At 31.6% G+C, this 12,525-nt stretch overlaps 1 protein-coding gene across 1 annotated transcript in view; it reads right to left on the bottom strand.

The window, feature by feature from the left end:
• LOC144845311 (uncharacterized) overlaps positions 1-11,302 on the bottom strand; it is a 35,772-nt gene extending 24,470 nt beyond the window's left edge. The window contains exons 1-2 of the mRNA XM_078702546.1: positions 11,124-11,302; positions 10,990-11,035 (exon numbers count right to left, since the gene is read on the bottom strand). Of these exons, the coding sequence (XP_078558672.1) occupies positions 10,990-11,035; positions 11,124-11,183 (106 nt within the window). The 5' untranslated portion in view covers positions 11,184-11,302. The remainder of the gene's footprint in view (positions 1-10,989; positions 11,036-11,123) is intronic.
• Positions 11,303-12,525: the final 1,223 nt, after the last annotated feature.

The following is a 12,525-nucleotide window of genomic DNA, read 5'->3' as shown; positions in this document are numbered from 1 at the left end:
ACAGTCGGAGGTGGCTGCATGTATGGCACCGGCGGAGGGCCATCCTTGGGCAGCGCCCGTACGGCCGCCGCGACCGCCTGTAGAAAGGCGGGAGACAAGTCGAATTGTTGCTCCGCAGGAGCTTGACTTGACGTATTTTGACCAACATACGGCGGTGTAACAGTTGGAATTGGCGGCGGAATTACCGGGATCGGCGGTGGAATTACCGGGATCGACGGCGGAATTACCGGGATCGGGGGCAGCGGCGGAGCCTCCGCGGAAGACTCAGGTATAGGCGAGGTCTTCTCAGCGCGTGTTGGAAGAGCGGCGAACCGCGCCGGAGGCCACCTGACACACACTTCACACGGATCGGCTTGGCTGCAATCCCTACAGGATAAGCACTTCGTGTGTTTATCCCACTTTATCGTGGCACGAGGCCCCCCGCACGCAACACAAGCCATCTTGGGCATGGTGACTAGCACACGTATAGCCCACAACAACTGACCAAGGAAACCCGGCACCGGGTCTTGGCTAGCGATGTTCAGTTAGCACACTAAAACCAGACCGAAATCCCACGGATAACGGCCGAAAACTATGATACTTAGCTTCGTTGGCAGATAAGTTTAACGTGAGTAGCGTTGCTTTAGCTTCTAGCAGTAGCTGCTCACACAACAAAACAGATCTTTCGTGTATAATCCACTCCAACGGCAAAGCTAGGCTCAGTATCGCACAATACTATAAGTAATCCAAACACAATGGTTCTATTGTTCTCCTCTGTTGTCGGAACGTGTTAACGTTTCGACGTCTCGAAAAGAAATGGTGAGGTATGCATGGGCGTTGCCGCCCACCTGAGGGCGTGGCGCATGGGCGATACCACTGTCTTGGAGGGGAGTTCATGAATAAAATGTTACTTTTCGGTTATGTTCTCCCCTTGAAGGGGAAAAGGCCTATGTCGGTTCATCCAGGTAAGCTAGTCACGTAATAGACTTTGTTTTGTTTCAATGAATGAACTATAGACTAGAGTCAACAAACAAGTTATTTTATCAAGTAAGCTGTTTGCATATAGCACACAGACATCTATATGGGTCGACTAGTTTTTCCTAACAGATATCTTCCCTTGTATAACATAATATTTACTCTTGTTTTTGCTAAGTTGTTGACATTATAACCCTTGGCAAAAGTCAATAAATCTTCAATGACCAGTAAAGGAAAAACATCATACTTTATTATCCACAGTTTAAAGCTACTTCACATACCTTATAATCCATACCTGTAATACATTATTTTAAAATTGGTACAGAATTTTTGGGCAGTAGATGAAAAATAACCAAATCTAATACTAAAATCTATCTGCTTATACACTAACTAATAGATTGTCCAATGCTGTTGAGTTTTTCAGCAATGCAATACCTTTTGTTTGTTATTTTAATATACATTGTGAATACTGTATTGGTAATGCACATAAACCAACCCTGAATAATGTATATTAATTCAGAATTATCTTGAAATTGTTTAATCTTAACATTAATTTAATGACTGATAAATATTGCTTAATTATATAATATTCAGTAAGAATTTAGAGATGTTCACATAATTTGGTAAATTCTCCTCAGTACTGTATACCATTTTTACACCTTTTTTAATACAAATTGTTTAACCTTAAACATTAATTTAATGACTGCTAGATATTGATTAATTATATAACATTCGTTAAGAATTTAGAGATGTTCACATACTTAAATTTAACATACTGTTAAATTCTCTACAGTATATACCATAGAATTATGGATGAGTTTTAGTTGCATAATTTATGTAGTTACATCATACACTTAACATTGAATCATCAATATAAATGTACAAACTATTTAAGTACACACATTACTGCAAACATGCTCGTTTTATTCTGTGGCATTCACACATCAATTTTCCCATCATCACATTCAGAAAGTAAGTCTTTTTTTAAGCAGAAAAGAGGTGACTGGAGGGTCATGCATGTCATATAAGCATTCCATCTCTTCAACTATGTTGTTGTTGTTGTGATGTTCTCTAGATATAGGTTGATATATATTTGCTATGACCTAACAGCAATTTAAAATCGGCACATACTGGAATGCTGATCACAAAAGCACGTAACTATGAAGACAGTGATAATCGGTTTCATCAACATATTATTCAATGTTGTATGTACACTGAAATCTCTATGTAGAATAATCAATTAGAAACTTCATAATCCCTACTTAAAGACTTTTTCTATCAAAATTCAATTTTTTAAATAAATTTATTTCTTAAAAAATAAAAACAGTGAAAACTTCTTCTGCAATAATAACATTAACATCTTGAGAAAAGGTACCCCACTGTAGAGGAAAGCTTTAATCGTTGGGTCCAAACCACATAAGAAATGTTTTCTAAAATTTTAATAAAAAAGCCACACATAAAATAATTGGATTTTATCTAGCACATCATTAGACATGTAAAATAAGCAGGCATTACTTCAAAGATGACCAACAAAAATGATGATAATATAATTACATTATGTATTCTGTAATGTGTTGATGATAATATAACTGTAGAATAAATTTATAGCAGTGTAATTGGGATCAATAGTTTGTTTTCTACAATACTGTAATGTTATTTTATAGAAACAGAAAAAAAGAAAAACAAACAACTCTTCCATATCTAGTCACCATTGATTATCACTCATTTTCTGTTAAAGTAAATCATCCCTTTGCCGATTATCTGTAATAATACATAATCCCGAAGATACAGTTAGCTGGTAATCAATTCTATCGGTAAACAACTTCAGAAACACTTCATATGAAAAACTACCCGATAGGGATACCATGTTCGCTTAAATTGAAGCAGAAAATTAAAATGCAGTCACAGAATAGGATTAATATCACATCAATATAGTCTTTAGATAGATAACTTCATCTTGGTAAATTTTTTGCGAGGTACTGGATGATTCTTAATAGGCCTCACAGATATTTCAGACATAATGCTCACTAACGGTGTATAATCTTAAATGAATACATCACTACACTTGTTTGACAATTTCAGATATATGGAAACAGAGAGAATGTTGATCAATTTACTGTCGACATTAAACCATCACAACTTTCATTCCACTTTAATATATAGCTTGCATATTGGTTAAGTATTAATTTTTCCGTGGTTAACTTTAAGTCCAAATTACACCTTTTTCAATAAATAACATTAAAGTAATTAAAAAGAGGGTCTCTTGACAAAGTAGTTCTACTGTTAACTCACTTTTTCCCCTTTACCAAACATCCCATGATGCTTTATCTTTCTAATTATATTTTTTTAAAGAATTAAATTATTCTTCAGGCTCACATTTTTGCAGGTCAAAAGGTTACTGTATGGTGTTTTTGTACTAATTTGGGTTTTGTATGCACATTTTTAAACATGAAAGAGAACGATCGATTTAAATGGTTTTAAATAATTTTTGAAATACTAGGTGGTTTAGTCAACTGAGCGCTATACTACTGTATGCCCAAAGTAGCTTCTCAATGTTTAATGGTAATCGTTATAGCAACTTTAATATAAATATTGTTTCAAGGTGAATCAGTTACTATAGAAGCTATGGTAACCAGGAAGTAGAAACCACAAAAAAAAAATTAGATTCAGAAAATGCAAACATTATTGTGAACTTCATGAAAGTCTGCGTGCCATTGGATAATATCACCAGATAGATTAGGATCCCAAATCAGTGTACAGATTCTCTACTAAACAGAATTGAGCAAATTGGGATACTTCAACCATGCAGTTTAATTCAAATATATCTGCAATGTGAATCCTCAGATTTACTTTGTAAATCAAGTTATAAATAAGTAGAAAGGCAGGAAACTACATTTGACATTTACATAATGTTACAAAATGATCACATATTTTTAGAACTAATATGCTCTACTTCGCTACAAAATATTCTAAAAATATTGTTATGATTTTTATATCCCAGCGGATTATTAAATTCTATTTTGAAACATTTGTCTTTTTAGACATCTTTTATGATATAATACACTACAGTTTAGTTACTATAACTGTTTTTTCCCCCTACCTATATGATCACTATTTTGTTAAATGTTAAAATTGATTTGCTTTATGTATTACTTTTTTCACCTAGTTTAGGATCCCAGTTCAATATCAATTGATGTATGTAATTCATAAGGGATGGAGACTGACGAAATCTGCATGTATTAACGAGTCATACGGAAATTGCAATATACTGTATACTTATCTCTCGCTGTTCTATTTCATAATGGATGCGTCATTTATTAAAATCAACAATCGTCTTAACACCTTGTGTAACATTGCACACTTTCGGTGCCAATTTAAAACTTCATGCTGAAATCACCAATAAGCTTAAGCGCACGACTCTTGCGCTATTTATACAGATGTCCACGGACGATATTGTTGGATACGATTAAAATCAACATCCCTAACGCACCTCGACAATATATGGTTAGACATGCTTCACCGAACAAATCTGATACACTACTGGTGAAAAGCATAGTAAGCATGGTGTTGGAACATTGGGAAACCCTTTTTGATGGAGGACCTTAACACTGATCTCTCTCTTTCTTTACACATACTAGAATTTAAAGATGTATTGTCAACCAATAAAAAATTAATATTACTTAAAGCATATTTTGTATGAGGTTATTTTGTAGTTTTAATCAAGTTAAACAGTATTTCCTCAGAAAAAAAAAATGTTTTCACTTATTAAAATGACAAAATAAATGGTTGAATGGCTGGTGGCTAATTTGATTTTTTTTTTCAGGTAATAATTTTTTTTTCGACCAAATTTTTGGTCAAAGTAGATAACACTATTAATATGTGACATTAAAATGGCATATTTCAAAAGAATTATTTTGTCAGGGGCACAATATATCTTCAATCTTTTAACTTTATATCTTACTTATCATTTAATATTAATTATCTAATTATCGATTGAGCCTACAGGTAATGTGTTACTTGTAGTTACTTACTAATTAGTCAGGAAGAAATTACAGTGAAGTTGATGGGACCGAATAGACTCCTACCGTAGGTTATTTAATTTCTATGTTGTAAATCTCACAATCATTATAAATGATACTGTATAATCTTAATATTGTCAATAATAAATATTAAATTTCATCGCAAACGTATTCATATATTATTGGTACTATTAATAATATTCCAATATACATGAATTTTTTCAGAACGTTTTTATGTTATTAATTTCTGCAGGAGGAATATTTTAATAATCCTATTATCCATTCATTGTTCTTTGTTTGACGGAAGGCTTCTGAGTGCATTAGCTGTAACCATTCAAACTGATAGCTCGACATGGTGGTATTCCATGCCATACAATTTCAAGTAAATTCTGGGATCTATGACAAAAATAGTTCATATTCTTTTGATTTAGGTCGATATGACTTACTATTTCTAAATAAATTTCATTTTAATATGGCTAATATAAAAATTGTTGTATATTTCAGGTTTTTTCATTACAAAAACAAAGGTGTAAAATTTACAGAAATGTATTTAACACAATTGAAAGTAGAATTAATTTTAATTTAGCTGAAGATTTGTTTTCTAAAATTTAATCTTTCAGGTAAAGTAGAAGGCCTACTAATCACTGTAAATTAATCTGTATGCAAATTGATAAAGCAAGTTGTTTACTAGGAGTTCCCTAGACTAATTAGTCAGTTCTGTTATTCAGCATACTATGTATGAGTCCTGAGGCTCAGACAATACAGCACAGCTAATGCTGCTTTGTTTTTCTCCATTTTAATTGCCAGAATTTGTTCTCATGGGGCCCTCGGATTGCTGATTCATAACTTTCTCTCGGGACCGAATGAACGCTTGTTTCCGATATCTATACTTTATTATAAATAATTTATCTATATGTTTTGATACATTTAATTTTATGATGGAAGTTACATCTTCTTGTTTAGAACTCTTTATTAGTGTATAAACACAATTGTACTGGAAGACTAAAGTGTTTTTTTTAGATCTTTAAATTAATAATTCATAACAAAACATTAGGTTTTGGTTAATAATTTATAATTTACTTCAATAAACAAAAATAAAAACCCCAAAATAATATTACAGCATACATAAAAAACCATTACCATATAGATCAGGACAATTTCATAGAAATAAACTATCTCTATACTGTATGATGTATGCCTATTATAGATATTGGCATTATATGGCCATTCTGTACTGTGGCATCCAACTGGTAAACAACACAAGGAGACAATAGAACTGAAGTTCAAATGAATCTACCTGTAAATAGACAGAATTCCAAAGGATCACGATAACAGCTATTCAAGTACACAGCTTTCAAAATGCAATACTGTATTGGTACAAACATTGCGGTATAGAAGACAATAGAAAAATAATGTTTAAGAACAAATTGTATAGCTCACTGTACAAGCTGCTGAGAGGTACAGGTAGATTTAATCACATTTTTTAATACAAATGTAAACTTAAATTGAGGGTTACTATTATTAAGTCTATTTTCCAAACAAAGGACAGCATTTCGACCAAAAAAAAAAGGCATGAGTTTGTACTATGGCTTAAAAAATAAATTGTGATGTTGCCAAAACAGAAATTTGGTAGGTCGGTTGGATTTTTTCTAGCTTATTTTGTGTTCAATGACATAGCATGAGGTCCTTTATGCTCACTATTGATTGGTCAAAAGAAAAAAAAACGTACAATATGTTAAAACAAATAGCTTCTTGAGCCATCGCTCTAACATTCAGAGTCCAAATCAATTACAAATTCAATTCTTTAATTTTTAACAATGTTTTTTTCAGGGCACCGGACAAAATCCAGACGTGATGTGCAATGTTGGAAAATCTAGTTATTAATACAACTAATTAATAAATAAATAAATACAGTATAATATATTTGTTGTTAGAAAGTACTACTAAATTGTTATATTTGTCTGTATGATTTTCCAATAAATGACATTTTATATAATATACAATATTGGCACAGTTTTGAACTTTAGCCTAACCATAGAGATATCATAATGATGAAATTACCAATATTGTCATAAAGATAACATGTTTATCAATTAAAAATTAAGGAAGTGGTTAGGTGATAACAATCAATTTCAGCATTATCATTTTACAGTAGTGTATGTGAAGTTAAATGCTCAGTTTAGCAATACCCTTTTACTGATCATTAATGTATGTTATAAAAAAAGTAAATTTTAAAGATAACATACTGTATACAGTATATTATTATCATTTCAGTAACTTTTCACATAAGTAATAAAATTAATTTATCCTTAGTACTACTAGGCCTACAGAATACATTGATAGGTCTATCGATTCTGTGGTGCATTTTAAGTCAAATTTTCTACCATGATAACTGTAGTCAAAAAACATGACGGAAAACAGGACAAAGCATTATACCAAGTAAGCATTTTTGTCTGCAAAAACTATACACAACAACTCTATGATTTACTCTATTATAAGCCACTGCACTATGATTTATTATATCCTACAACAATTACTGTCCAAAAAAGACCAGCACATCTCTTTTGATGGAACTACTGGTATTCTGGAAAGATCAAAACAACTTTTATTACCAGTACTCTGAGGTCTATCTTGATACATAACAGTATTTTTAACTTATTCAGCATTCAATAAATCACTCATACTACAGTAATATTATTAGCCTAGGCCTATGTTTACATAATCAAACAGAGAAACAATATACCCTAATGGTTTTTTTTTATTAAGAACCAGTAAATTGTTAGCAGGCTCATATATGTTAAGGTTCTAGCCTTAAAATGTTATATCCACTCTTATTTTATACATAAACACGCCATGGTTTTCCTAACAAAAATATTTTGTTTTAAATAAAATAAAATATAATATGTTTACCGTTTTTGAAAATTTAATATTGAGTGTTCCCGAATTCCCAAATTAATTCTTTAATACAAATATTTGTCATGGTTACTCAAGCTTAAAGAACATTAAATAAATTTACTATTCACCATTTTATCTACGTTCCTTGTTTTTGTCATTTAATATTATTTTTCTGCCTGTTTTACTTTATCGTTTTGATTTAGCAGCTTGCATATTTGTTTTGTATCTCCATTGAGATCCAGCCACTGATACCCACCGACATTGTCATATTTTCAATAATTGGCCTTTGGATTGTCATTAATAATACTAGAATAAAAATCTATACAATAATTAGTGGATTGTTTACTAACAGTGCTGACTAAAAATAGCTGTAAAATGCTATTGTCAATTTTCTCATAAGTCTCTCAGCAGATTGTTGAGCTATATCTTGATTTGTTTACAAGCAGAGGCTTGTTAGCAATCTGGGATAATCCTTGGGGGAAATGGTCACATTGCAGGCTAGCAGTGACCCTGAATAGTAACATTGACTGGGCTTTTCAGCTGTCCATGTGACTGAGTGTATATTCTATATAGAAAATGAAGTTTCATTTGCTCAATTTTTACATGAAAACTACAGAGCTTGGTTCTCGATAGGAAAATAAAAATCGGTCGCAACGCAACGTACTGTAACTGTACTAAAACATGAGGACATGCTACATCCCATTCTTCAAGACAAGTTGAATCATCATTTTAGCATGCTGTGGTGTACATAGAAATAGGTATTTCCACTGAACGTAACAGCATACTGTAAGGGGTTGAACAATTGCATGAAATTCAATATTTTAATAGTAGAACTGCCTGTGTTTTAAAAATAATGGAATGAATGGATATTAGAAAGGAATGTTTAATTATACTTATAGATTATATTATTACTGGATGAATTACAGTACTGTAAAAGGTATGAACATTGATTGTTGGTATTTACTGTACATCAATTTAAACGCTTTTATCTTTAAACTTTTGAGTGCAATTTTTTAATATTCATCGAACTACTTGTTGACAAATATAGATTATATAAAACTGGTTCTAAAACTGGGATAGGCCAGCTTTAAAATGATAGGATTTAACAGCTCAGTTGTTTTTGTCAAATTGCTATTAAATTCTGAATACTCAATACCACTGTGCTCTTGTAAAAGATGATTTATGTATTATGGAGAGCTAAGCTATTTACAACAGGAAAAAGCTCACCTAGCAGGCCTTTACCAGACTTGTTTAGTCTAAGCACCTTGGTCTAACAAATGTCTGAAACAATGTGTTGTTTTAAAAAGCATTTTTTTTAAACATAGTAATTTTAACTCCCAATATTATATAGCAATGAATCAATTATTTTCGCTGGAATAAATGTTTAAAAATCATCAATATATTACAATATAGTTTCAATAAAAATAAAATGTTTGCATTTTTTAGGACCTTGTACTGAAACCTACAGTATATGTAGGTCCCAAAAACTTAGTTGTGAAATTTAAAATACTGTATATTAAATGCCAGATTATTATTATAACAAACTACTGTAGTGTATTGAATACATCATTTTGTAAAAACTACATATAAAAATAGTTTCAATGATCAATTTCATTTCCTAATAGAAAATTGATCTAAAACGAATATCTTTAAAAAAGATATCCCTCTACATCTGACAGATGTACTGTATGAAATAGACAGCTAAATTGTAAGATGTAACACACTTGTGTCCTTTGTAATTGTTAACCTAATTAAAGTTAAAAATTATAGAAATATAGTAGTCTGGTATTGAAGTAAATAATATGGTTGTTAGTAACCTGCTATATACTATGCAATAGCTACTAAGTTGGTAATTAGGTTTAAACCACATGAATTCATATTTATAAGGGTATTCTTTGTTCTGTAAAAGCAGTAATACTCAGGTTGTTGCAGCTTGCCGTGTGCTGCTCTATATACAAGGAAAGCATCATTAACAATTGGTTCCATTTTAATTACTTTACTAATAATAATTTACGAAAGAGGATAAGAAGACACATGCATTATAAGGTTACTAATGTATTTCAGTTATTATTTATACTTAAAACTTTAGTAACGAAAATAAGGAACACAGATAAAGTGCAAATATTTTGTTTCCTATTTATACTTTAGTCTTCATCATCATAACATTAGGCCTACTATGTAATTAAAATTTTGAATTTGAATGTAATTTAATATTTCAATTTGAAAATAAAGTTTGAATATAGGCCTACTGTATTTTGTCGGATTCCAGAAAAAAAAACTAAACCTGGGCCTACAACTTGTCTGGTGAATACAGATCAATGCCACCTGGATAAAGCTAATCTAATAAAATGCACATTTAATATTAGAAAAACAAAAGAGATAGCAACAATCAACAATCCAAAACAGATGCCTTTTACGGACATATATCACAGCAAGGCAGTATTCACTTCAAAGGAACCATTGCTTGACAAATTAATTGCTGTCTGGAGTAATTAGGTACATAACAAACAAATTATAAAGGAATTTGTTTTGAGTGATTCTGCTTGTTTGAGTTTTTAAGCCTCTAAAAAATTGAATTTTTGTAACAATACAAAATCACTGGTTTTATAAGGCAATTACTGCATTATTATCCATATGCTTCATTTCTTGAAATGAAAACTGATTGATGGGTGTGTGACAAGATAGACTAATGTTAAGATTTTGTGATTACTTTCTTTTGTTATTACGATTCTCCTGCGCTGATGCATTTGTATGTACTTTTTTTTTGCTGTCTCCAATATTTAACCATTCATCATTTCCTCCTAATCAAATTCGACATATGCAAAAAACTTTTCAAGAGGAAAAGTGTTTACAATATAAAATGCAAACGTGTTTGGATGACTAAACCAGGCTCATTGGGCAGAGGCAAAAGGAGACCAAATACCGGTTTTAATTTTGAACAAAAGAGAGCATGCATTGCCAATAGAACTCTTTGTAGTTAGTTTCAATGAATAGGTTGTTTACGTTCTTAGTAGGCAAAGGGTATGAAAAGCCAGGCTAAAAAAACAACACGTAACGGTTGACTGGTCTTTAATCAGTACACGAAGCCCGTACTAAAAGATTGAAAACGGCAAGTACTTACCGGCGATAGGGCTCCGTTTCGACAAAACACACCTACGATTCTTCCACTGCAAAAGAAAAAAAAATCACCCAGTTAGGAGCACAGTTAACTCATGTTCCTCTACAACGATTTAAAAGTAATTTCCAATAGATTACCTTTCTTCCTTGACGAATCTTTAACGAGCACTGCAGTGCCGTTTTCGCGACATCTTCCATCTTCAGCCCAACTGGCTCGTAATGGTCCCGTCATGCATCGTTCTCTGGACGCCGCCGGCGGGTTTGTGTTGAATATTGTAAACAACTTCTTTAGTTGAATGAATCATGCTTCGTTATTGTGTCAATCACCCGTAAAAAATAAACCTTTTCATATCGCTGTGGATATTCTCAATATACATATAGACTTTTTATACAATAGCTCGACATTGGTTAATCCTGTGAATTTCCTGTGTGTTCGTAATACTAAAGAGGTTTTCCACATAATTCTATGGTCAATTATGTGTGTGGCTGTGATGTATTTAGACATTTTTTGGTGCATATTTATTAATCGTTAGCGACCGCGATTATTTAATATTAAAAATAATAACTACATCTTCAGTAGAATTACGGATGACTAAGGCTGTAAATTAAAGTTGTTAACGCTTTTCTTTCTTTTGATTAATAATATAATATTAGAAGCATAATTATCCATACAAATTGCTTATAATATAATACTATCAATCTATAATACTATTGAATATACTATTATATAGGCGTTTTCAAAATACATAAATGTTAATATTTTGTCTAATCTTAAGAAAAATCTAAAAAAATTTAAAAATTGTATTATAATAAAAGTATGAGGAGAATTTAATTATTTTTATGGGATAAAATATGGAATCATCATCTTTTTTCAAGTTAAAAATATCAGCACTTTATTTTAATAATTTGTATTACTTAAATATTTATTAGAAAATTACTATTATTATTAAAAATATAATAAGAAGCAACTTTATCATTAAAAAATGTATGTAAAAATAATATACAAGAAATAGGCCCCATGAGAGTTTCTAGAGGCTGCACTATATTGTACATTTATAGAGGGCAGTATGTATATCGATTGTTAATGTCCGCATTGTTGTCTCAGCTATTAAATTATATAACAATGTTACAATAATCGGAAGCGCGTTGAGCAATACCGGATGTACGGTGTATAATAAATGCGCTGTGAATCGTTGTTATAATTTATGGGTGGTAGATTGCAATACAGATATTAGGCAATACACTTTTTTTCGGATTTAACGAACATCAGATAATTTTCCACTAGAATTTCGGACGAATAAAGAGAGTTGAATGTGCTACATGATTATACCATGGAGGTACCATGGTTATACTCTGTACTCATTGTGACATTTACATATACTTTTATAACACATTGAAATGTGTAAACATAATAATCGATTTAAACTATTAAATCTCTGGAGGTGTGCTATAGCAACTCAATGATAATGTTGCTAGGCTTACCTAAGCACTGTAATGCTAGTAACATGTTTGTCACGAGGAGAATTCCCTCTTTTTACGA

This window comes from Antedon bifida, chromosome 6, assembly GCF_963402885.1.
Source record: "Antedon bifida chromosome 6, ecAntBifi1.1, whole genome shotgun sequence".
Classification (NCBI taxonomy): domain Eukaryota; kingdom Metazoa; phylum Echinodermata; class Crinoidea; order Comatulida; family Antedonidae; genus Antedon; species Antedon bifida.
Note: the sequence above shows the minus strand (reverse complement) of the source record. Positions and strands in the feature narration are given on the sequence as shown.